A 26,174-nucleotide genomic window follows, 5' to 3' on the forward strand; every position below is an offset into this window, starting at 1 on the left:
TTAGTCGATATATACGTACTCTTTTCTTTTCCTTCGACAACGTCTCGTCCCTTTTCATCGGCTTCTTTTTCTTACGAATGTAGTCGAATCCGGAGCGGAATTTACGTCGGCTAGTACGAAGCTTCAATCTCTTTTTACCGGGAGCCTCGGGGTCGTTCTTGTCGTCCTCCAACTCGTTATTTTCCTCCTCCCTGGCGTCATTCGCCTCCTCTTGTACCGTTTCCTCTTCCAACTCAGTCTTGATGCGACGCAGGGTCTTGTCCGCGATCGACTTGAGCAAGTCCTTTCGCCTCTCGGCCATCACTTTATTGACGATCGCCTTGCGACTTCGCTGTATACTGGTATTCTTTAAGCGGGACACTAGTCTCTGTTTCAACGTGCGTGCCTTCCCCAGCGTGTTCTCCATCGTCTCGTTCTGCGAGTCGTCGTCTTGAGATGTGTCGTCGCGGTTATGCATCGGTGGCGCCGACGCCGGTCTATCCTCGCCGAATACTTCGCGGATGGTCGCCTCCTTCTTCAAGACCTTCGTCTCCGTTCTCGTTCTGCTCTTCAGCACCAGAGTGGAAAACTCATTGGGCAACGTATGATTATTCTTGAACGCGTTGCGGAAATTATTGACTGTCTCTTTGCGGAAGTAACCAAGCAGATTGGAGTCAGTCACTCTGAGCGTGGACTTGTTATTCTTTAATGGACTCTTACTCCTCGAGCTCTTGAACGTCTCAGACGGCAAGAGTGGCGTAAGACTGGGTGTCGGCAAGAGCTCCGGTTCGTTGCTACTCTTATTGAGGATCTTGCTACCTTTCGGACTCAATTTTCTTTTCGAATCGATCTTATCGCTGCCGACCTTCTGCGCGAGAACGTCGACGATAGAACTGTTCTCCGATCGGGAATGCTTCATAGCTTTCGGTGGACAAGACACAGTTGTGGATGAAGTCGCTTCTTCGTCGTCGATCTTACCGCCGATGCCGGCGATACTAAAGCTGTAATTGGACTCCATGTCGCTGTCTATCAGCTTTTTACGACTTAGACAAACGTCGGAGCTATCCATCGAAACGGACAAGGCTGGCGAGCCGGGATCCAAGTCCGGCAACGACGTGGACAATCTATGAAAGCGCGACGGTTTCGACACCGTTATTAACCTGGTGGGCATTCTCAAAGATTTCTTGTATACGTAGACCTCCTCTTCCCATCCGGGTCGAAAATCGCTGCCATCACCGAACAATGGCTTCGGTTTTCTCTTCTGAGAGGGCCCACCTTTGGGTGGCGACAGTTTCGCCTCTTTTTCCGAATTGTTCATCTTGTGAGGAGTCGTATCCCTCGAGCGAAGCTTCATACCTTCGTTTTCGGAATTGGCGTTATTCATCGACCGTTTTCTAGCACGTAGTCTATCAGCTACCGAAGAACCACGACCGAATTCGGTACTGCCGTCGCTGTCTTCGCTTGAGGAATCGCTGCCGCTGGATGAAACGAGTTTGATTCTACTGCCACGACGAACCCGCCTCTTCCTGCATATTACTTCTTCCTCGCCGTCGCTGTCTTCTTTCTTCATCGTCTTGTGTCTCGTCGCTCTCTTAATTAACGGCACTTCGTCCGAATCGTCACTCGAGTGTTTGTCGTCGTCCTTACCCAGCTCGGGCTCTACCTTGACCTTGTAAACCGTGTCTCCGTCTTCCTTGATCTTCGCTTCTGACGACTCATCTTTGCTCTTGACGTTTAGATCTCCAAGCGACTCTTTCTTGGTGTTTTCAGGCTTGATCTGAGGTTGCGACGACGCGTTGGTATCGGAATCTCTGTCACTATCTATCGCCGTGTGTTCGAACTTTGACGATGCGTTACCGCTGAGTATTTGCGTACGTGTTCGTTTCTTCGTTTCTCTCCTACGCAATTGCTCCATAAAATTATCACAGGTGGTAGTCCAGAACGGATCGACCTCGTTGATCTTGTCGTTCTCCTGCAAATAATCAAATTACACCCATCCGCATGAAATGATATTACAAACAACACAATAGAAATGTAGAAATAACATTGCTTTTTATCACTATAAGTATTGTTATTTTAGATTTATTAATACACCAACTTTCTTTCCATATAATAGCAAAAGAATATGTTATCTTAACAAACACGTTTTGTTGAATATTCTGAACTATATTTTTAACTGATTTGGACGAAGATTTTTTTGTTGTACCGATAAACCTATCGTACTACAAAATCCAATTTTATCAAGCATAATCACGTTAATCTTACATAAGATGAGACTTAATTGTTGTAGAAAATTGATTGTCCATATATGTCACGACTATTTGCTAAGCTAACAAGTTTTTTAATCGTAGCAGCAAATCCTTTTGTTTTTCACGATATACCTTCAGCTCGATTTTGACGAGATCCGTCGAGGTACTCATACACACAGCATCGTTGAGGGGAATCGGAGGCTGCACCTTCGACAACTGTTTCCTGTCCCTTCTCATCTCCTCCAAGGTCTGCCGCTCGAGGACCGGCATCTCACCCTCCGAGTCGCTCTCGCGGAAATCAAAGACCGACGTCTCGGACGAGCTTCTGCACCCGCTCGCCCTAGCTGGCACTACGGATGCAACCGTGCCCGCGTTCGCTGTCGTCGTCGCCGCAGCCGCGGGCACTGTTGCCGCAACGGGCATGTTGTCATCTTCGGTTCTCGAGAACAGACGTCTTCTGGGTGGTAGGCAAGTTGTCTTCTCGCGCGTTAATTTCGGCGGGCTGCCCGCGGACGAGCCGGATTGTGGCGTCGATGTCGAGGCCGCGCTATCAGTCGCTACATGCAATATAAACGAGATTACATGCGGATCGGGGTTGGCGAATCTCCTGTGTACGATCGAGTATAATCGACACGGTTGAATAGGAAGCGCGATCATCACAGTCACGCGTTGAACGAATCGCAATGCTAATCACTACGCAATTAACACGCCTATTTTACCGCCTAAATTTCTTCGGGTGAAATTCCACTCGGAAACCAGAGTGACAGCCAAGTCACTTGCATTCGAATGACTTTTCATTTTCATGAATAAATTTCATTTACAGAAATAAATTCTTCCGTTCTGAATCGCGGAGCGAATATTTTCATTTGTGATTGACGAATGGATTCGATATGCTCCATTGTCACGGGAACAAATTTATCCTAAGCGATTGAAATATTCACTCGTGTGAATTAAAAATCCGTTCTACATTTGACTCAAAAGTCAATCACTCTTGTTATGTTCACTCGTTTTAAGTGTGATTTCGCTCCGAAAAATTTAGAGAGTAATAACAAGTGTTCACTAATAATCCTACTGACGTTTTATCCGATTACCTTTCGGCGTCGGCGACGCGTCCTGAAGCGGTAAGAGCGGTGTTTTCGTTGTAAAGTGGCCGGTCCCGACCTGAAGAAGAAGGGCAAAGTCGTGAGATCCCGAGGTAAACTCGGCGCGCATCGCACGCCGCCAATTACGACGATTAATCGAAGCAAGACGCACTTGTTTCAATTCCGCCTTCGTCCTGATCTTCGCGGCTAAGATGGCAGCGAGGCCGTCGTCCTTGTCACGATGGATCTGATTCTCGGCACCGCGAGGTCCCAGGAGGGCCTCTTTGCCGGGTAATGTGGCGGACGTGTTCAGTCTCGAACTGTACAGGCTGCGGGGCGCCGCCTCCTGAGTGATCGAGTCTACCGCCCGCGGCATGTGGAACTTGTAATGCGGCGGCGTGTTGCTGTTCCGCTCCAGCAGATTCGCAGCCGTGAACGGCGACAGGTTGTGCCTGCCGATGTTGGTTTTGGGCTCGACTGGCGCGACGACCTGAGGGAATTTCGAGGATCGTCGTATCGAGCGGATGATAATCCAATGTCTAGGACTAACTTAACCACCGCGTGCCTTCGTTTATTTCTTTTTTCGATTGTTGTTACAGTCTTATGTTCGCGAGTGAAAGGAAGGGACTCGATGCAGTCGGCAATGCGCCGAGGCGGCGCATATTGCCCAAAATATATAGGAAACCGCTCGTACATCAAGGTCCCGGGAGCATAATTATCGTGTAACGAAAACCAAGTCATGAATTGCAGCGACCGAAATGCTCGCTGTTTTAGCCAGCACGGAAAACAGCTACTAAAGATCTATAATTTCGCGAAGTGAAAAAGCAAGTAGCTTACGCAGCGGTGAAAAACAGAAAAGTCGATCGTAATGATTTGTAAGCAGCGCTCTATTTCAAATCGTGTATAATATACATATGCCATTGATCTCACAGCTCAGTTTTTACAACAAAGAGCACGAAAACTATTTCGGAAGTTAAAGCATCGTTAGAAAGTTTGAATTTACGTGTTGGACGCGTGTTTTAGAAAGTTTAAATTTGCTAACTATGTTAAAAAAAAAGTTTGTTTCGTTATTTTGTTAGAGATAACTGCTCACGCGGGAACGATGTTTATCGGCTGCCTGATTTGCCTAGACATGTTCACGCTCCACGCGCCACTGCTTGTCTCGCGTCAGTTCCGATTTTGAGTGGAAAAACAGGTCACCATCAATTAATATTGTGACGGTGTCGGATATAGTGATAAACACAAAGAGGCGATCGCGAAAATGAGAACGTATAATGTCAGATGTAAAGATAGATCGCGGTTACACGAGTGACATGACATGACGAGATGACATGCGTTAAATCCGCAATCGAAAGAAAGCAAACGGTGTTAAGTAGTATATGACGAGTGACCTAGATCTAAGATCTTCAAGAGTCGCGACTTAGAATCAATCCCGAGACTCGATTCTGATAATATCGACGCCGGGATTTCGCGATTGTCTCTATCTCTTTCGGAAATAAGAGCTTCAGACCGCGTCGTTTTCAAGCTATGAACTACTACGTTATATAATAAACTCGTAAAATTCGACGCGGTAGGAAACTGTGCTAAATTAAAACAAGTTCAATTTAAAATATAATAAATTAAATGGAAGTGAGCTAAAATTATGAAATTAAAGATAAGCTCACTTCTCCGAAAATTAACAAATATCGAAATATCAGTGAGATATTTTCAATTTTTGTTGCAATAACGAGTTAAATTAATTACAATGTCGAATCAACAATGTTTAATATATATTCAACTAAATATTTGGCGCGATAATTAATTTAAGCTAAATATTTCGATTTTTGTCGCTGTACTTTTTTTGTTAACAATTCAAGACCGGGCGAGTTTCTATTTTCCACTGTTGTGGCGCTGAAAATACTCTTGAAAGAAGGCGTCCTTTTATCGCAACGCTAAATTTATCGCGATCTTCTTGAGCCGCAGATAATATAGCACAATTTTGTTGTAGATAGAATTGTTATCTTACTTTATTCTGAAAGCTCTGTTGACTATGGTTGACCAGGATAGGCTGTTGGCTGTTCAACTGCTCCTCCCTCTGCTGCTTGTTCTCCAGACTGTTCCTGAGCAAGTTCAACACCCTCTTGTCGGCGCCGGTGTTGCTAGGTTGATCCATCGGTTGGCCACCAGACGTTCCTATCGGTGGACACGTCGTCTTCTGAGCCTGACGGTAGCTCGAATACGTCGGCTGAGCAGTGCTCAGATGTTGCGGCATGGAGTGGACGTTGGAGGGTTTCGAGATCACCGGGTGACTGTACGTAGGTGAGCTTCGTATGACCTTAGAGTCCGAATAGTTCCTCTTATCACAGTATGCTTGCTGATACCTCGACGATTCCGGCGTGGAGTAGCCGCTGTCAGGTCTCTGTTCGTAGGCGGTGGGTGTCATCAGCGCCCCGTTCGGCAGATGAACCGGCAGGTTCATCTCCTGCCGTTTCTGTTCGTTCAACGCGTTCACAGTCGATAGCTTCTGCTCGGTCGACTTGTCCGCGGCTACCGACCAAGCGAGTCTGGGCTGCTTGCTTGGTCCACTGTGCAATGTCTCACCGAGTCTCTTGAAAGGGACTCGCTCACGCGAAAAGTACTGCTGGCTAAACTTGCTCTTGTTGTCCAGGTAATATTTGGTCGGATCGTGCGAGTAGTCCTGCGTGGGCAAAGCAGCCGAACCGACGCGCGACGGATCTACCATCGGCGGATACTTGGGCAATCTCGAAGGCATAGAGTCGTTTGGTTGGAGATACGACGAAGACGACGATGACGATGACGACGGTGGCGGTGGCGGTATCGACAAGCTATCGTACAGCTGCGTCGTGGGCAGTGGACGCTTCTTAAAGGTGGACATGTGAGGCAGTGGGGCGGTGTTGTTTGCGTGATGCGACGGGAGAGGCTGGGAGGGTGGAACGTATAGTTGCTGTTGCGCGGTGCTCCTTCGAAGGGCGTTCTCGTGGGATTGAGCGACCTGGTGGCGCAACGGCGACGAGTTAAAGTTCGGCAAGAAATCGACCTTCGGCGCGCACACCGCCTGAGGTGTGGACGTGCGCACGCACGACATCGAATTCCTGATGTTACCGCTGCTGCTGTTGCTCGACGGTCGCGGATCATACGACGACGGGTACAACGGCTGCGACGGCACCGCTTGCACCGGTGGGGGCGGCATCGACCTGCTCACATTGCTCCTGGAGGTGCTCAGGTTCGAGCTACTAACATGTTTGTCCGTGCTGGTGGCTTCGAGATCATCCTGTGCTGTGGAATCGGCAGATGTCTTGACCGTCTTCACGGACAGGTCCAAGGGGGACTCTCGCTTCCGAACCGCGTTGCTGGGCGACGGAGAGCTGGCTATGGCGCCAGTTGAACCGGACTGCCCGCTGGACGACGCTGTGCTCTGATAAGGATACTCCTTGTAGGCGTAACTCTCGGTCGTTCGCATCGACGCCTGATGATGATGATACGACGATCCCGCCGCCCGATCCGTCTCGTCGGAAGACTGATACGCGTGAATTGCAGCTGTTGGAACGGAAGATCTCACGGTACCGCCGCCGATGGAGGTGACCGTGGTGCTACTCGTCGAGTTGCTGCCCTGATGACTGGGCGCCATCGTCGTGGCGTACGACGGATAGTTCTGTTGACCGCTGTACCGGGTGGTGTACGACAGATTCGTCACGGTGGTGGTCCTGCCATTCACCGGTATCGCGTGATTCATCACCGCCGGTGTGACCGGGTACTCGACGATCCTCTGCGGATGCATCGCGATCGACGAGGTCGGTGGCATCGCACCGGGTATCTTCGCATTGGTCGCACTCGTCGAATGCGTCCGTTGTCGTTGCACCGACTGCGCTGATTTCGCACCCACCGGCTCGCGGCTCCTATTGGAATGGTAGGACGAAAGAGCGGCTATGGGCGGCAGGTTGTGCGTGTTGCTGCTCCTCTGCACGGACACAGGCGACCGATGGCTCGCTCCGTAGGGAGCCGCCGCGACGTCCACCATCGCGTTTCTCTTCGCGTCCGCGCCGTTGTACATTGTTACATGCTTGCTCGGCTGGTAGCCCAAACTGTTGTTGCCGGGTGTGCCGGAGAACACCGTCTGCGGCGGTGGCGCTAACATTTGTTGCATATTGTACGACTGACTATGAGATCGACTGGGCTGCGAGTAGTAGCTCCCCTGAGACTGCGACGGGGTCTTCTGGAAGGAATGGTACGAAGACGAAGACGGCGGCGGCGCATAAGGGTTGTTCGCGTAAGCCGCTGGCGTTTGATAGTGCTGCGAGGTGACCGGCAGATTGTACGGGTGCGACGTTGACCGGTTGGACGCTGACGGAGGCTGTGGTGGCGGCGGATAAGTCGGCGAGTGCGGCTGGAAGCCGCTGTGCGGCGACGGTGTGTGATGCGGAGACGCGTGAGTATTGTGCAGGTTCGACACGTGGGGTGACTGCCGATGCGGCGACGGAGTCGCGTGATGCGGCGACGGCGTGGCGTGATGTGGCGACGGGGTGGCGTGGTGCGTCGATTCGTGCGGCGACGGCGTCGTCACGCCTGCATGATACCCGCTTAGATTCGTCGTCGGCGGCGGCGGCATCTGCTGTGAGTGATTCGCCGTTGTGATTGAAGACGACGGTGAAGCGCCGTGCGGGGGTGGCAACGAGCGACCTCCATATGAGGGGTTCAGCGAGTGCGGCGACGGATTTATACGACTAGGATGATGCTGATGCTGATGCTGCTGCTGCTGCTGCTGTTGTTGCTGCTGCAGATGCGACGGTTGATGCTGATGCTGCTGTTGCTGAGTATGATGATGCGCCGAAGCGGACGGCAGATGCGGCGAAGGAATGTGCCCCGGAAGATTCTGCGACTGCGACGAAGGAATGTGACCGGAGGAGCTGCCACCGAGCTGACGCGAGCTGGCCGACGGATTGGTTGAGGAACATACCGGCGACGAGGTGTACGAAGAGGAAGAGGAAGAGGAGGAGGAAGAAGAGGAGGAGGCGGCAGCAGCGGTGATGGAAGAGTGCCCGTCCGAGTGATGCGATCTGTCGGTGATGCTTGCGGAAGCCGCTAAGCGAATCGACTGACCCATGCGGTAACTCTGAGAGGAGGAGGAATCGGACCCGTACACTGTGGAGCCACCGAGAGGACTCTGAGACGGCGGCACATTGCCATAAGTACCGGCCAATCGTGGCTGTTCTGACGTACAATGCGACTGCGCGACACCGGACACGTTGTTCTGTTCCACCGGTGTCGGTCTCGTGCTCGGTTGCTGAACCGCGTTCGTGGATGCTGGTGCCACGTTGGCGGACTGGTAGATGGAACTTTGCGAGAACGGTACCGGTGCGCTCTTGGTGATGTCCGGGTGATGGTAACGTGGATAGTACTGAGTCCTTTGCGCAACGATCGGCTGCGACTGCCGGTCGTTGGCGGTCTGGTAGGTCGAAGTGTGCGACGACGCGAGCATCTCCGCCGCGGTGAAGGACGTCCTGCTGACGCTGTTGAGCTGCTGGTAAACAGGACCGGGGGAATGTGGCTGTTGGGGTGGCTGCATGTGTTGCAGCTGCGACGTCGAGTTCGACGTCGGGGGATGCGATTGATGGTGATGATGGTGATCGCCGGAGGAGGAAGTGGACGACGTCGGCGGTCTCTGTGAGTAGTTCGTCGACGATGCTGCGGCGGCGGCGGCGGCGGCGGCGGCGACAACGGTGGTAGAGGAGGAAGAGGAGGAGGAGGAGGAGGAAGAGGATAAAGAGGACTGATGATTAGAAGGTTGCATCTCGGTTAAAATGACGGTGGAAGATGAACTGGGCTCCATGGCGGTGCCTTCGTCACCTGGCCTCGTATCCGGTACCTCGACCTTGGTCGGCTGCGGCGGGTAAGGTTCCACGTGCGGATTCCAGAAACTACCTGAACTCGTAGCGGCGTTCTCCACCGACGACGGTCTAACGTCGGTGGAGTAACGACTCGCCTCTTGGATATTATTGCTATTGTTGTTGCTGCTACCGCCGTTACCGTTGGCGGAAGTCGAAATCGACTGAGTCGCTTGTGCCGCCACCGGTTGCGACGAAACGCCATGATCGTGCGTCGTCGCCGACGTGGACGAGGCCGAATTCGTGGAGGAAGTCGCGAGACTGTGGTCCACCGACGCGGCTGCACCACCTGTACTCGGTACGGGCAATCCCTGGAAGTACTGGCGAGCCCCCTCTAACACGTTCGTGAAGCTCACATCCATGTCACGCCGACTGCTATTCTGCAACGACACGGGAATAACGGGTTTGAAGATCCGATCAAGTTAACGTCGTCACGCGCAACGCGATTGGGTTAGATCTACAATGCATGCACGCGTTAGCCGAGCACCCAAGAGGAATGGGTGTATAACGATCGTCGCGGTTCGCATAATAAACACGCGAGAGGCAAATATCTGTCTCTTAGTGCGAAATAACTCGCGATTATCAACGTCTGTCTGATTGCCGCGTTGATGAATCACGCATCGATTAGACCTTAAAATTGAATCGATCTAAAACAATTAACCAACAATCAAACATCAGTGTTTCTCACTATCGTGAATTATCGCTAAACTCGGCGATGAACATGAGATTATGTTCGCGTTGAATCTATCTACCGCAAAGATTCGCCGCCGGCCATGGTTAGATTTGAGGTCAGGGTTGCGAGAGCGCGCAGTCTCAAAGTCGTGTCCGAGGGGACACCTCTCCCTACGGATTACCGAAACGTTCACACGATGCCGTCGACCCGGAGACCGACCAGGGGAAGAGAACGAGGCCGAAGCATTAATCTTCATTGTCTTGTATTTGTCTGTTGCGAGAAGCGGACATTCTCTCTCTCTTTGTCTTTCTTTCTCTCCTTCACCATCTTCTTCATTCTCCGATCTCGACCGGCCAGCCCGATCTTGTATTATTAATCTCATGGTCTCGTGAAAGATAAGATCATCACCGTAACCTGCCGAGGAGGCCAAAAGGCGGTGAAAAGGACTGGTCTGTCCAACGACAATCGCGAATATATTCTCCGCGTCTCAAAATGTTCCGAAGGATTGATAGAGTAGGCACAACAGCCACTATAATTGAATTGTTCATCACATACATGAGATACAAAACTAATGTACCACCGTGTTCGTGTCGACTCGAAATTATTATTATTATTGTTATTGTTATTACTTTGTTGAGCGCTAATACAAATTAATACAAAAGACATTATATTATACATAGTAATTATAGTACTAGAAGGGCGAAACGACTGCTGAAAGTTGATTTTAAACCTGGTCCAACATTCAAATAATTACTAAGTGAAAAAAAATATATATATATATATATATATATTGACTTTGCTGCGAAAAATGAGATAAAACCAAACAGATACTACCAAATAAAGAATTGAGATATCCTACCGTTGTATATCAGGAAGAGTTCTGAAATTGTATCGCGTACGATCCTTGGAAACATAAACAAGAGAGGTAGAACGGACAAAGAAAAGAGTGGAAATTCGAGTTTCGTCGCACACAATAAAGCTTTAAAATAAAAAGAAATTCCTGAGTGAAAAATACAAATAAACAAGATACATGTATAAAATGAAGCCCTGACAGATTCTAAGCAAGCCAGAACGCGACAGTGATATATAATTAAACGCGTCTGTGTTATTTCGGGGTGAACACGACGAAATGTTAATAAACCGTTCGTCCAGCAGATAGATATACTCGTACCAATCGTTGACGTGAATCGAACTGCATCGAAAAGTTCCAATAAACGCGCTCCCGAAATAGTTTCGCGATATCGCGTTTCGAATGCGGCGAATGCAGACGCTAGCCACGTCGCGTTAATGTAAAAAATGTAATAATATAAATCTCGCATGAAAATGGTTCTGGTGGCTATTTCGTGCCGAGCATGGTAGCGATCGCAAGTCAAACCTGAACGTTCGCCGCGTTTCAGAGCATAACGCATCACTAAAGATCTCCGTTAACGTGCGCGCAAATAGCGCATTCCGGTTTTCGCCGTGAGGGAGAACCGCTTTTTGTCTAAGGCCTCGTCGACTTTCCTCCCGGCGGAAGGCATCTATATCGCATTTAGTAGTTCCGACGGGACTTTCGGTTATCATAATAGAGCCGCGGAACTGCGCGTCGCTATTACCACCACCACCGCGAGGCAAATAGCCTCTTCAGCGATCGGTGAGGCGTCGAAGACCCCGTCGTCCTCCACTCGGGGCGACCGCCCGTCTGCAATGTAGATCGTTATCGATCGCTGGGTAGAGAGAGAGAGAGAGAGAGAGAGAGAGAGAGAGAGAGAGAATGTGTGTGTATATGAATGTGAGAGAGAAACTGTTGGTTCTGTTGGTGTACGCGCGTCATGGCTCATTGGGATGTGGAAAAAGGGCGCAGAAGTTAGATATTGGAAAGCTGTAAACGTATAACACGGGAAGCCGTAGCGACGGCCTGGCTATCTCACACCGCGTCCGGAATCATCAGTGATGGAGCGAGACGCGATTTGATCGTTCCCGCGGCATGGATAATCACAAATATCGATATGATATCGGGTTCCGTTCGAGTATCGCTTAACCGTGACACTTGAGACTATGTACACGCATACATGCACGTACGCATGCACGCACAAAATTATAATCTCGCGGAGAGACTTCTATTCATATCCGAGAGAGTTTGTTATCGGCTAAACGGTGACTATTAAGAAAGCCGTGGAAGTCTTATCTTATCAGGTCGCGCTGACCCAAATCTTATAAAAGCAGAGAAATTAAACGTAGTTCTTTGACGGTCACTGATTCGCGATTACAGTTTCATTATGTTTTCCTATTTTTTTGCGAATAAAGACGCTGTTGTTTCAAACTACACGTGTAATTCAAAGTTCACGACCGAGATATCCAAAGGTCACGTTAATAAAACTCCCGATCGAGCGTATGACACGTGTCTCCTTTCAAGAATAAGCATTAACAGGATCGCTCGCAGTTCCCGTGGCGAGCTTACATACTCGAGAACGATATCGCGCGCAGGATTTTCTCTTCAAAAGAGATTCCCTTGATCCCGGGACAATCGACGCCGTGATCTCGCGATCTTGCACTTAAATACGAATTAATCGTCTCATCGGGACGCTTCAAACACGAGCGACCATGTCTGAGAGAAGCAGCGGGGGATTTCCTCGATGCAGTCAGCACAAGACTTATGCCCATTGCTAGTCGTGAACGTGACACCGAGCTTTCGCGCGATGGAAGCAGCGGTAGTGGTAGTAGACACACACATACACACAGAGAGAGGGGGGGAGGGAGAGAGAGTAGGTAGGTAGGTGGGAATCAATATCGCGCACCCTTGCCGAGCAACCTGAGGGGCTGGTTTGGTCCCCTTCGTGCGCCAGTCAAAGGCCCCTCTCGTCCTCCCTCCCTCTCTCTCTCTCTCTCTCTCTCTCTTTCTCTTCCTCCCCATCCCCATCCCCTTCCGTCCCGTCGCTTCCATCCCGTTCGTCCCGTCCCGTTCTCTCCATTACATTCTGTCCCGTTACTGGGCACACGCGTACACGATCCCACTGGTGTCGTACGTGCGAAAGGGGGTAGGACGAGGGGGCAATGTGCGCGCATGTAGGCGACGGCGGGACGGTTTAGCTGGAATTCTCACGATTTCAAGCATGGCGGGGCCACTCGATAAGGCTACACACCGTGAGGCAATAAATATCCCCAGCTAAAGCAGTGGTCCCGGCGTGCGTTTGGTCGGTGGACAGAAGAGGGTGCGGAGGATTGCGTCGCGGGGGTGGCGACTCCGAGGGCGCGTTCACGCTCGAGTTGCTTTAAAACGAAGAGACCGCCAGCCGATAAGATCCGCGACAAATGGCGACCGGTCTCTCTAGTCACCGGGAGTGGCGAAATTATGTGGTGGCCGAGCAAGCTCCGTAAATACCGCGGCTACACACCGCCGAGCGATCGATCACCGGTGCGGACGCGTCCGCGAGACCTCCACCCGAAACGCTCTTACGGAGAATGTCATTCACGGCTGGCCCACTTCTCGACGACGGCTCGGACATACTGCATCGCGATGTCCGGAGTATAGCATCTGATACAGCATAATAGCGTGATATTACCAAGCTGAGATTATTCCTGATATCTATGTAAAATAATGAAAATCGCGTACTCTCCCTTTCTAAATTTCTTAGAATAAAATTTTACTCGAAAAGTGACACGAAGAATTACCACTGAGTCATACTGATTTTTCGTTTATACAAAATTAATTCTCCACTCTGAGTCGTCGAATATTTTCATCCGGAATTGAAGAGCAAATTTGATGTACTTCGCCGTTATAGGAACATACTCTAATTGATTGAAACATTTGCTCAGACATACAGTCAAAATCCATTCTGAGAGTTTGAGTGAAACATTCACTTTTCTGCGATTTCGAGTGGCAGTATTCTCATTGTCGCTTCGAGTGAAAATATTTTTCACTCATTTGGAGTGAGGTTTCTCTAAAAAATTTGGAGAGAAAGAGAGAGAGAGAAAGAGGTAAGAAGGATAAAAAGATTGGTACTCGCTCAATAAACGAGCCGTTATTCCTCGATAATTTCACAACGATCACAGCTGCGAAAATATCGCAACAATTTATGGCATATTTGATTGATCCTCAACGTCAAAGCGAGAAAGCGGAGACACGCTCGCGCAGACTGCGAACTCGAAAATGGAGCACCTGAGCCGCGCGCGGATAGAATAGCACACAAGGGTCCAGAGTTCGCCGGTGGTTTGCAGGCTGACCGTAGATTCGACGTCGAGATAATCCGCTGGCGCTCGATTAAAAGCCGCGCGGACCGAGCAACGGAGCGAGGCGGAAGTACGGTGAAGAGAGGCGAAACCGTGGCGAGAAGAGAGAGGAAGAGAAAGAGACGGTGAGAGTAATGCCTTAAGCCGAGTTAAGCCGCGGCTTAAACGGCAGCCACGACGCCGCAAACGCGTTCCTGCCACGCTTAGCCACTAGTAAGACTAACGAAATCGTTCACGACGTCGCGAACTCGTCTCAATCGACGCGATTAGGGTCGCAATCCGACCAAGTCGCCTCACTAGTTCCGACCGAGTGTCGAATTTCATTTAACCGCTTCGAATCGCAACGTCAGAAGTGACGAGGACAGTCGAGATATCGAAATATATACGAAATATATACGGCAGCATTTTTTCTTTTTCTTATGTGTGCACGATATGGCCTATTATTTATTCTGTCAGGTCGACCTAATTTGAGAATGAATCCGTCAAATATAATCTGCTGATATTTTCAAGTTTCTGTATGTGTTCTTTGTACGTTACCGATTGCTGATAGTGAGTGAATGTATCAATTGTACGAGTGTAATGCTCTTCGATTATAATTCTTGTTTACTGCCGCCTCGTTGCGTGTGTTATGTGACAGTAATAAACCGGATCACACGAACGTTTAGTAACATTCAGTGAAACGTGTGTACTGCGTCATAGTCATCGTGCTGAATCGACGCATATGATCGATAAGAGTTTTACGGTCGTGATCTAGCCTAGTCCAGCCGTGTTTACGACCCCGATGCAACACAGTCGTCCTTATCGCGATAATTTCCGATTCCGTTTACGAGACGATGTCTCTGGTGAAACCGGAGGAACGGTCAGCGAAATTCCAGGATACGTCAACTTTCGCCATCTCAAGCGGAATTATGACGCCCGGCGTAGTTAGCCATTCCTTCCTGGATCTCGGCCTTCTTTCTCTCCTTACAAGAAGCGGAAGAGAAAGGCTGAGAGAAGAAGGGAGAGCGAGAGAAAACGGAGATTTATTTCAGCATTAAATACCTCGAACAAATGCTTTCTCTCGACTCGGCCCTCTTCTTCCCGATTCATCCCTTGACCCCGTTTCCTTAGACCGTGCCTTCCGACTTCATTGACCCGTTAAGCCGATTTAAAACGTTCCCCTCGAGGTCCGAATCGTGCTTTATGTCTCATTCTTGCCTCACTATCAGCATCGGGAGCTTGATCTCCTTATTTCCCGGTTCCGCTAATGGGATAACGAGCTGACTTTACGTCGAAAATTGCTCGACCTTACTCACCGAACGATCCCCGACGTTCTTCTTACGACGTGGACGCGCCGATAAATAATGTCATCGCTATCTAACTGCTAACATATTTCTTTACTCGACGCGATGAAATCATCGAATGAGAATTTTAATCCTCAATGATGGTAAACTGATTATTTGTATCGTTTTATATACATATATATTACCGATTTACTCAAACAAATTTTGAACCTATATAATTCAGTACCAAAGACACTTCCACACAATTCGCGAATTGCTATCGACGACTCGTGACCTTTCAGGATTGCGTCACTCGTAACGAGATGACTAACGTAACATCTCCGAAGAACGATTATGTGCCGAGGCATAGACGCGTCGTCTTTCGGCCGGGTGTTCTGAGCAGTAGAACGTAACGAGGTCAGGGAAGCCAAAGGGGAGCCACGAAACATAACTCGCGTAATTCAGCGAGGAGCCGCAGGCGTCATAAGAAAGGCTGGGTAGAAGGCATTATTATTCCCCGTCGCCCGTGGAATCTCGCAGTGATAATGGCGATAAAGAGTGAAGAAAAAAGCACAGAAGCCGATCCCGTCTTCAGGAAATTATCGCTAAACGAATCTGTTCTACGCGTCCTTCTCTTCTTCCTCCTTTTCCATCTTCTCATCCACTCCCCTTTGTCGCTATCCGAGGCTTATCTCTCTTTTATATCTTCTCTTTCGTTCTTTGATACGCCATATCGAATCTCCCGTGCCGCGCTGTTCGAAGAAATCACGAGGACATGATTGACAAGAGAGAAACGCAATATCCGGGAATATAACTCTCGCGGAAAGCACAGCCCTCTCAACATTGCAAGAGCAACTAGATTCTCTCTCATTCTCTCTCTCTCTCCTCCTCCCTCCCTCCATCCCTTCCCTCTTTCCCACGCGAAACTTAGATCGCACAGAATTGCATTATAAGTCGGAATTCCGCGGGGATTCGGAGCGGAGCTTTAAGAGGATCGGCGATGATTCGGCGAGAATTACTTTACAGAATTTTTGTCGAACTGGTTGAGGTGAGCGAAATGAGGTAAGGTGAGGTAAAGTGAGATATAGTGAGATGAGACAAAGTATGAGGTGAGGTTAGATAAGGTAAAATGAAATTAGGTGAAGTGAGGTGAGGTGAGGTGAGGTGAGGTGAGGTGAGGTGAGGTGAGGTGAAGCGACGCGACGTTGACTTCGACAATTCGAAAATCTTCAGCCCACCGCCGGTTTATTCACGAGGATAAATATGCGGTGCGTGTGTTCCCCACGAAAGAGCTTAGGATTGTTTGTCTAACGAGGTTTGAACCCCTACCAACGGCGCGGACGTGTCTGCGAACTTTCCTCGCCGAAGTGACGTCGTCCCTCTCTCGCGAAGAAGGGAGAGCCGAAGTGCGAACTTCGCGCTGAAGTTACGCGCAGCTGTTGCTGCGAAGAGGAAACGCGTGAAAAATATTTTTACAACCTACTCGTCGCTCCGAGCAAGGCACGTGGATTCGCGCGTGTTAATGCAAGAATTATCTTGTTCATATTATTAAGAACTTCATTGCGCAATAGGATAGATTATATACTTCACGGAGATTTCTAATTAATCCCGCAAATTCGTGTCGCGGGAAATTACAAGATGCAAACTTGTAATTGCGAATTTAACGCAACGTTTCGAACGAACTTCGTTTATCTATTTGCGAAATCTCCGCGAATAAGATTCGGGACGCAACGCTACGACGTATCTTTCTTCCGGTATTCGCATCAACACGTGCTTCAGCTTCAAGCGACAGGCCGTAAAATACTGCCACAATAATAGCACGCCCCTCCATAAATCTCTGCAGTTAGCAACTCGTTATGTCCGCGTGTTAGCATTTCATGCGGTACAGTTGGTGGCTTCGCGATCCAACCGGTGAAGTCCGGTGCAGTTTGCCTAACGAGCATCTTGTCCCTTGCCAATCGCGCGAACGTGCCCACGAATTCGTTCGCACGAACGAGGGAGAAGCGGCGTGTTTCGGGAGCCTACGACGAAATAATTGCACACAGCGATCCTCCAAGGGTCGGTGACTCAACGAGGTGTAAACTCGCGCGACGCGCACACGTTAACGCGAGTAACCAAAGCATAAACTTTCGCGCATCTCGAACCGACCAAGCGTATTTCTTGTCAACGAAGATACCATCGATTTCCATCGACAGCAATAACGAACCTCTCTGTAGACGTGTATATTAAAAGCAATATTTTCCTTTGAAGTGTCGGAGATGTTAACATGTTAAATAAACCTTGAATATTACCAAATGTTCCGTATATAATTTCTAATTTGTACAAGGTCTCTGAGACAATTTTCGTAACACTCCTGTTGTGTGCGGTTAAAACTCATCAAACTGAACATAAAATTCCTCCACCATTTCACAACTACAAAAATTTTGAATTATTGATTAAAGAAGATCGGTGCATTATCGCGCACAATCATGTAACGGGTGTCTCATAAATCTTGTCCAGACATCTTGTATAATTATATATCTCTGTATATTTCATATAATTTCGTATAATGTATTGAACTTCGATATGTTGAAAAATCTATGTAACTTTTTACTTAGAGTCCGACATATCCTTATGTGTTTTTAGGAAATATACGTCGCAAGGCATGTGCGTGACACAAAAGTTGAAATGTAATGCCCCGGAGGCTGACGCGAGGGTTGATAAAACGCGATCGGGTGCCAACGGGGGCTTTGTCAGGGCTCCAAGTAGCGCAAGGACATTCCGGAAGTTGGAGCGCGCGTGCGAGGTCGCACGTGTTGCACGTTCAACCGAAATATTTTTCGAGATATTTCGACACTCTCTTTTCGCCAGTGAATTCGCGCGGTCTCTCGGTTAGTCGCGGTTTACAACGGCGGTGATAATGTTCGTTTTGCGCGGCGCAGCGCGGCATGGCACGGTCGCTCAGTCGAAATATCGCTACTTCAAACGTCATAAAACGGCATTTCTACAGCTCTCCATATCGCACAAATTTATCGGAGAAATATGACATACGTCTATATAAAGTTTCGTCATTAACGTCGCCGTTATAATTCGCGAGAGTCGCCTTGCCAGAATGCTGTGAAATTTATGGGCCTTTGAAGACGAGCAATTCTAAACATTGCAATATCTTAATTTAATCGATATTATAATACAAACAATACGTTTATCGTTTGTTATCGTGTGCTATCGTGAAATTCAAATAATAGATCTCAACTATTATTTGAAGAGAAACTTTTGCTTTTACGACGTGATACAATCGTGAAATCACATAATTGAATAATATAACAACTTAAAATACTTTATCAAACGTTTCAAACAGGTAGCGTCGCCCTCGTCGAATGCAATTCTTAAAACTGAAGGTGTCGCAAGCAAGTACCTCCTCTATTTTGAATAGTACTGCTCCAATCACGATGTACATCCTTACGAAAACAAGTTACAAAACGAGATCATACGTAACGCTGGATTTAATGGAAAAAAGAACTTCGAGAGAGGAAAACGACGCGCTGTCAATCATCATGATGTTACAAAGAGCGGGAGGGAAAAACCTATTCGAGAGTTTTGTGGAGGAGAGACGCATGTGCACCGTTTCGTCTCCGAAAAATGTTCCGAGGAAAGTGCCCGAAAGTCAGGCGCGGAATTAAAAATGCCGACGAGAAAAGCGACAGACGCGCGACGGGCTTTTGATTCTTCCGCTTGTGAAGAGCTTGTGAAGGAAAAAAAATTCAACAGAGATAGAAAGAGAAAGAGAGTGAGAGAGAGAGATGGGAAAGTTTCGCTCTCGGTATCGCCGTACAACACGGCCACTCGAGCGTGTGTACACTCGTCACGTCGAGAGAGGTCGACCTCCATAAAGACACGTGTGTACACAGACCAATTCTGCCGAATTCTCACCGCTGTTCCTGCAAAGGCCACTGGCCCGAACAGAAATACAAGTTTCGACGCAGATATCACCGTCTACTAAGAAGTTCTTCTCATCGCCCATCTATACATCCGCGTATTTTCCGCGCAATGTGTCGCAATACGCAATACGAGATTCAAATTTCCGTCTTTCATATTTGGATAGAGATAGGACGATGATAATTTAGTCATCGTGAGGATCGTCATTAATCCACTCCGAAGAGGTCCGGATTAATCTCCAGGGCGATCGGGCTGACAACGTTCGAACGAAAAGTCACGAGTCGCGCGCGAACAGATTATAATTAAATCCTCGATTCGCGACCCACTTGGCCAGGACTTTGACGAAAGAACGTATCCGGGTGAACAGCGAGCGTGAGAGATTCTCAAGGACTCCGCCGCGCGACGGATCGCCCCTTCCTGGCCGATGCAGAAGCGGTCGAAGAAGCGAGAGCCCGACGACGTCGACGCGGAACGACGGCAGCTGCGAGTTTCTTGCGACTGCCCGGAACAAGCTGTACCGTTATGAATAAAGGAGGCTGAGAGAGCGCCGGATGATCGAACGCCGTGCCGATGTTCGCGCCGCGTTTTCTTATCCGCCGCCTCTGGTGGAACTGGAAATCCCGAGGAATTTATTGGATTCGCCGTTTACGACGGTGGAACGGAGAACCGAAACGGGATCGAGAGAGGTCGGAAGCCTCGGGAATTTCCTTCTCGGAAAATCGCAGAATTTTGAAATTTTCCGTCAAGAGAGAGAGAGAAAAAAGAGAGTCACGTACACGCGATACCGTTTTAATCAAAACTTGGTTATTCAGATACAAGTATTCGACATTGCCCTCAAAAATTAGACAACGACTCGCGATTGATGTCGTGCGACTTTCGACGAGATAAGACGTGTGAAAATATTAGCAATTTCAGAAAAACTAGAAAATATTAACGAAATTTCGAAAATTTACTCGTTTGTCTTCAAATTTTACTTTTCTCTTCTTTTTTATGGCAATCTTTTTCCCGATTTTGACGAAACTCAAAAAGAGTATTTAGTTTCTAGTATTAAACAGTAATCGATAAAAATTTCTTTTGACTAAAGATTCTTCGACAAATCAGCAACCAAAATAAATCAACCGCCATAGATATAATCACAATAATTTCATCAAGTGATAAAATTAATTAATGTATAATCGATCAAATCAAAGTTTGATGAATAATTAATTTCGTTAATCGATTAAGTTATTCGTGTATGACGATTGGTCAATCTTGATTATATATATCAATTTGTCGATCATTTCAGTCGACTAACAAACTAACTAAGCAACTTTTAGTCGGTTGATACCCAACACTGTTATGCTCTAAAGAAAACATTTCTTTCGTATTGTTACTCTTACAAAACGACACATAAACGTAACGGACGATCAACCTGCAACCTTTTGCCAATTTGCTCGGGACTCCCCGCATTGGCTCGATCATTTCGAATGCACGAATATTCCAGGTACCTACTTCTCGCGGCGATAACGGTGTAACGTAGAGATGCTTTTGCGCCGGAGAGAATTTGAGGCCATTGCCGGGCTCGGAGCGTCGCGCACCATCGAATTAATTTACCGAAAACGGGAGAAAGCGGGGACGGGGGTAACCGGCGGTGCGGCGCGATCCAAGTCGTTGCTCCTTTTATTTACTCGCTCTCGTCGGAAAATTGCGGTCGGCCAAAGTGGAATAAAATGACCCCGGGATTTCCGTAGAAGCGTGCACGCGCGCGACGAGCGAAAAAGCTGCTTTCGCTGCAGCGAGAGCGCGGCGGCCCTGCACAAACGTCATTGATCACAAATGGCAGTATTTTGCGCGGCGAAAAGCGCCGTCCGCCACGTGACCCCGATAATATAACAATCACGAATCATTTGTCACAGTTAACGAGTTAATACAGCGAACTGATTGAACGGTTTCCGACATTATTAAACGTTCGTTCCGCCGCGGAAATCATTCCGCGAACGCATCGCGAGGCCTGCGTATTTGCGCGCGCGCTTATTTCACGCTTCTCGTTTCGCAATTTATAATGAAATATCGTCAAGATACGAATGTCAAATATGCTAACCAAACCTAACCTAACCTAACATGATAAACTAAAATCACCGACCGATATGAAATCGTTACGTGCACGAGCACGTGTTATCAGGTAACAAAAATCCGCACCGACTAAAGTATCAGTAGTTTCATTGCGGGAGACCCCTACGGCTCGCTTTGCATTTATCGCGTGCACACACAACGACTAGAGGGGGTCTCAACCGAACGGATGTATACTTTTTAATCAACGCGAACTTGGACTATTTTTAACAGCGCGCAGCCTTTTAGCGACGGCGCTCTCAGGACGGAGAAAACGTCGCGACGTGACCGTGATATCGCCGTCTCGAAATCTAGTTTCCATATTGCGCCAGTTTTCGTGCCTGCCCTCGCCCGTTCCTCTTCCATGGCCATAGCTTGCAGCTTCGACCTCGCCCTCGTGAGAGACGGGCGGCGTACAACAAAGGCGAGAGAGAAAGAATTAAAGAGTTGGAAAGCACAGCTAAATGGAATTAAGACGAAACGGAGCAACGCAAAACTCGGCTTCCGAATAACACGTCGAGGGAAGAGTCAAGCGAGAAAATCCGCTCGACGCTGGCATGCGCAACTTTAGCTACGTTAACGGAATAAACCGCGTGGTTATCGGCCACTCTTTCGGGTCGACGTTCGATCGGCTCTGATGCACTTTTCCCGTTCTGGAGATCACACGGAAAATCGCGGTGGACAATCGCGGAAGGAAGGATCGATTTCGCACTCGTCGCGCGAGTCACGCCTCCGCAACGTTCACCTGTAATTTCCGAACGACCGGTGCACGATCGTCGTGTACGTGACAGCGGGTGTGCGACGGTCTGCGGACGACGAGATATCCGGCGCGTTCGGTATTTCGCGTCCGATGAGAGGGTCGGTTGCTGAAACGCTCGCGATGCTGCATCGAAGCGCCGGGTCGACACCGAGTGCAGTCACTCGAATATTCGCAGGTCAACATACTGTTCGCTGACTGGGCGAACTTCGCGCACGAGGAAGTCCCGTTACGGCGAGAGGGAGAGAGTATGCCGGCGTGTCCGTAGGAAGGCCGGGCAAATTTACGGTTATTACGATCGAAGCTGCGGGACAAATATTAGGTAGTTCCGAGGATAATGGTCAACGGCTGTATTCGGCAAAGCCGCAATAACAAAAGTTCGATTTACGAAGAACGCTGACGGGCAAGCTTGAAGCTATCAGCTCGGAGGAGAGGCGGCATTTATTTCGATTAAGTATCGAAGAAATAAAGAACGCCTCGCAAAATCGCACACGTTGAAACCTCCGGGAGCGACGGATTACACGCGCGACCGCGTCGCCGCGATCGATTCCGCGCGCACGATTCCGTTCGTCGACGTTATTATCGTTCATGCTTCGACGTTTCCAATATTTACGGCTACTCGTTATTAGAAAAAGCAATTCGTCGTCCCAATCATGACTAGTTTAAGTTTAGCAGTGATCGTCGTCGGAGACGACGGTGCCGCATAGATTTAAAGTACTCGTACCAAGTATTGGTATTTTTATCTGTACACAGAGCTCGAATGCTACAAAAAAAAAAAAATGTTTGGAATTTGTAACTACACGCAAAAAAATTTCAATTGGTGTAACCAAATAGGAACCAACTGAAAATTAGATGATCAGAAGCGATATCTCTGTTATGAAAACTAATATTCCTGTCGCAACCGAAAATATTCGTCTGAACATTCAATGATATTAGAACTCGGTTGAGGCTAATGATTACGTCTCGTAATTGATTACGAGAACTGATTGAGAACGATTGATTATACAGAAGTCTCATAAAGGAATTTTTCTGTTTCTACAGCCGAGTTTTCGTCTGATCCCTGAGAAAATTCGGTTACACCAACAGAATTGTTTTTTCCGTGTATAAACACGCGGAAAAATAATCACTATAAATTATAGTCAAGAGAGAGAGAGAGAGAAAGAGAGAGACAGGAAACCAACTTTTTATTAAATTTGACTATAATGTCAGTGTAACAATAATCTTATATGCATGTTACTATTTTACTACAAAAAATATAGTTGGGACAAAAAGTAACTATAATTTTAGTTAGATCGACCACTCTTCTCTCTCAGTGAAGATTCGCTTGGTACGAACTAATCGAGCACGAAGTGTTAAATCCGTAGGCACATAGTCGCGCTATTCGCGTTGCGCTCGCGAGCTTCACGACGATATTTCTTCCGGCCAGCTGACAGCGGGAGAGAATCCGCTGCAAGAGGAACGGAGGTGACTGCGTCACCATCTGTCCGAAAGAGCGATTCACTTGCGGGTGTACACTTGCAGGAGTCGTCGGCCGATCGACCGCGTTCCTTCTCTCTCTCTCTCTCTCTCTCTCTCTCTCTCTCTCTCTCTCTCTCTCTCTCTCGTGCGCGCGCGAGAACGCGCGTTCATTTAATTTCCTGCCCGCCGGCTACTCCCACGCGAACGCGTGGAAACGGCGCAGATATCAGCGCGCGCCGCTACCGCTCGGAATAATTAGATCCAAGGCCGCTCTCTCGGCACAATGCCTCGCCCACTTAACGCCGCGCGGCCGAGTCTTTCCGCCGTTTTGCTCCGCGCCTGGCCGAACCCCGGCGTACACACAGAGCGAGCGAGCGAGCGAGAAACAGAGAGAGAGAGAGAGAGAGAGAGAGAGAGAGAGAGAGAGAGAGAGCTTACGCGCACCCACCCAGACCTGCCCAGAGATTTCCGCTCGCGCGCTCTCGTATGAATGAAAGGTAGGCGCGTGATGCACGTGCGCACCGCGATATCCCGCGCTTACGCTTACGCGAGGGAGATCGTGGCAGTGATTAAAGTGCGTGTGTGTCTCATCGAAACCGGCGGGTCTCGCCTCGATCTCCTTGATCTGTGAATGACGCGTCTTCTCGAACGAGAGCATTCTTGGCATTTACGAAAAGAAAAATTTAGCCAAGTGTCAATTCATGGACCTAATTCTGGATATTCTGTTTTCGTCTTTAAATACGAACGTTTAAATTGTCAACATAGTAGAATATATGTGTACATTTGACATATTTATTTTTACGTAGTTATGTGCGTGACTGTTGATTATTCGAAGAAACGACGACGATGTGTGTTCAAGCAGCTGTGACATTTGGACAGTTTGACGTTTCGTTCGTGTCAATGAGGAGAGTTTTTCGTTTATGCGTGTTATCCACAGTCAACGGGAAGGTGACACGATTCAATCGAATGTAAGCTCTGGTCGCTCTTTTAATATAAAATGTCCGCCATGTATTAAATTACTTTTTCATTAGTTACTCGCAACACGTAAACAATTTTATACGTTCAGTAAAAGATAGTTTAGCGTTTGTGGATTAATCGAGTATCAACTTAGCAAGCGAAACCAATTTGCATGCCGTATTACGCATTCGTTGTAAATATTCTATAAAGTTGATATACGTCGATCTCCGCGTCTCGCAGTCTACTCTCCGTATTTCGTAGCCGATAAATCCTCTCACGGGTGCCGAGAGCGCTTCCGTAGGCATAACGCCTGCAGCGTTCAATGCATAAAACGAGCGTGAGTTCCCCGTGTGTGATCTTAACGTATGAACCCATTGTCCATGGCGGGCACGTTAATGCATAGTAATGCGGATTACCGGCACGGTGGACGACGTATGTCTAACGGCTGGGAGATGTGTTGGAGCGCGTAATTGACTTTCACCGTAAGTGCGCGTCATCATCGCGGCGATCTGCAGGTTCGCGCGCGAAACCAAGTGCCGTGTAGCGGGAACGCGGACGAAAGTTTCCGCGTGCCGAATGCGAGAGATCGCCTCGAACCGACGACTTCAAACGGCGCTCGCACACGTCGAACATCCGTTCTGTCGAGCGGACGTAAATATTTGAAAGGAGATTGTTTCGATGTACGCACGGCCGCGGACTTCTGCAGGGAAGTTGCTGCTCCAAAGAGAGAGAGAGAGAGAGAGAGAGAGAGAGAGAGAGAGAGAGAGAGGGAGGGGGAGGGAGGAAAGGGAAGAGAGAAAGAGAGAGGATCCTTGCCGTGAAATTCCTGCAGACAGTGCTACTTTATTTAAACGGTACTTCGCAAATCCCTCGCAACGTCGATAGCGAGCGCGCGTGCATGCATCCGTCTATCCATCCATCCATCCATCGGTCGTGTCAAGAGAACGGATGGATGGACTCGAGAGCCTTCGCGCAGAGAAACGATCTCTCGCGCTCGGACGAACGAACAACGTGACGTTACGTCATAAAGATCAGAACCGTCGCGTTCGCAACGGTGGAATTTCTATCGAGCAGCAGATGCTTCTCTTCGTCTTTATGCGGCAATATCCAACAGCTCGCGCAACTTTATCACGCGCGATCGTGGATTTTTCGCTGACGTCGCACGCTTCCGTCGCATCCGTATGTGTGTACATGCGTGCGTGCGTGCGTGCGTGCGTGCGTGCGTGCGTATGCCGGAAATGGATGGGCCGAGATCGACAAAGCGCATCGTGAGGAGTCCATCATCGAGAAGGTAAATAGGTTTCTTCTTTCTTTTCCCATTCTCTCTCTGCTAAGCGTATTAATCATACGTCGTGGTTGGCACGATCGCGAAAAGAGGAAGGACGCGCGCGATGATCTTACGGTCGCGGGATTCTAATATCCATTAGTCCTTCCGATATCCGGCTAATTCATCTTCCGGCCGTTTTTCCGATTTGCATACCTTCCTGGCTTTCTTCCACGACGCTGAGCTCGTTTGTCTCGTTGCCGCGAGAAAAGCGTGGGGTTCGATCGTATATCAGCCGAGTGGAGAGAGAAAGAGTAAGAGATATGGAGAAGGAGGAAGAGGAAGAAGAGACAGAGAAAAAGAGAGAGAGAGAGAGAGAGAGAGAGAGAGAGAGAGAGA

General features: G+C 48.6%; 1 protein-coding gene across 5 annotated transcripts in view; it reads right to left on the reverse strand.

The window, feature by feature from the left end:
- The window catches only part of LOC116843962 (mucin-5AC-like), a 254,169-nt gene that overhangs the window by 5,566 nt on the left and 222,429 nt on the right, over nt 1-26,174 (reverse strand). For all 5 annotated transcript variants that reach the window (XM_032814960.1, XM_032814959.1, XM_032814958.1 and 2 more), the window contains 5 exons: nt 5,316-9,572; nt 3,483-3,800; nt 3,320-3,389; nt 2,361-2,785; nt 20-1,951 (listed from right to left, as the gene is read on the reverse strand). In XM_032814960.1, coding sequence (XP_032670851.1) covers nt 20-1,951; nt 2,361-2,785; nt 3,320-3,389; nt 3,483-3,800; nt 5,316-9,554 — 6,984 coding nt within the window. In that variant the 5' untranslated portion in view covers nt 9,555-9,572. The remainder of the gene's footprint in view (nt 1-19; nt 1,952-2,360; nt 2,786-3,319; nt 3,390-3,482; nt 3,801-5,315; nt 9,573-26,174) is intronic.

The sequence above is a fragment of the Odontomachus brunneus genome, unplaced genomic scaffold, assembly GCF_010583005.1.
Source record: "Odontomachus brunneus isolate Ranch 3 - 2012 unplaced genomic scaffold, Obru_v1 Obru_scaffold_037, whole genome shotgun sequence".
In the NCBI taxonomy this organism is placed as follows: domain Eukaryota; kingdom Metazoa; phylum Arthropoda; class Insecta; order Hymenoptera; family Formicidae; genus Odontomachus; species Odontomachus brunneus.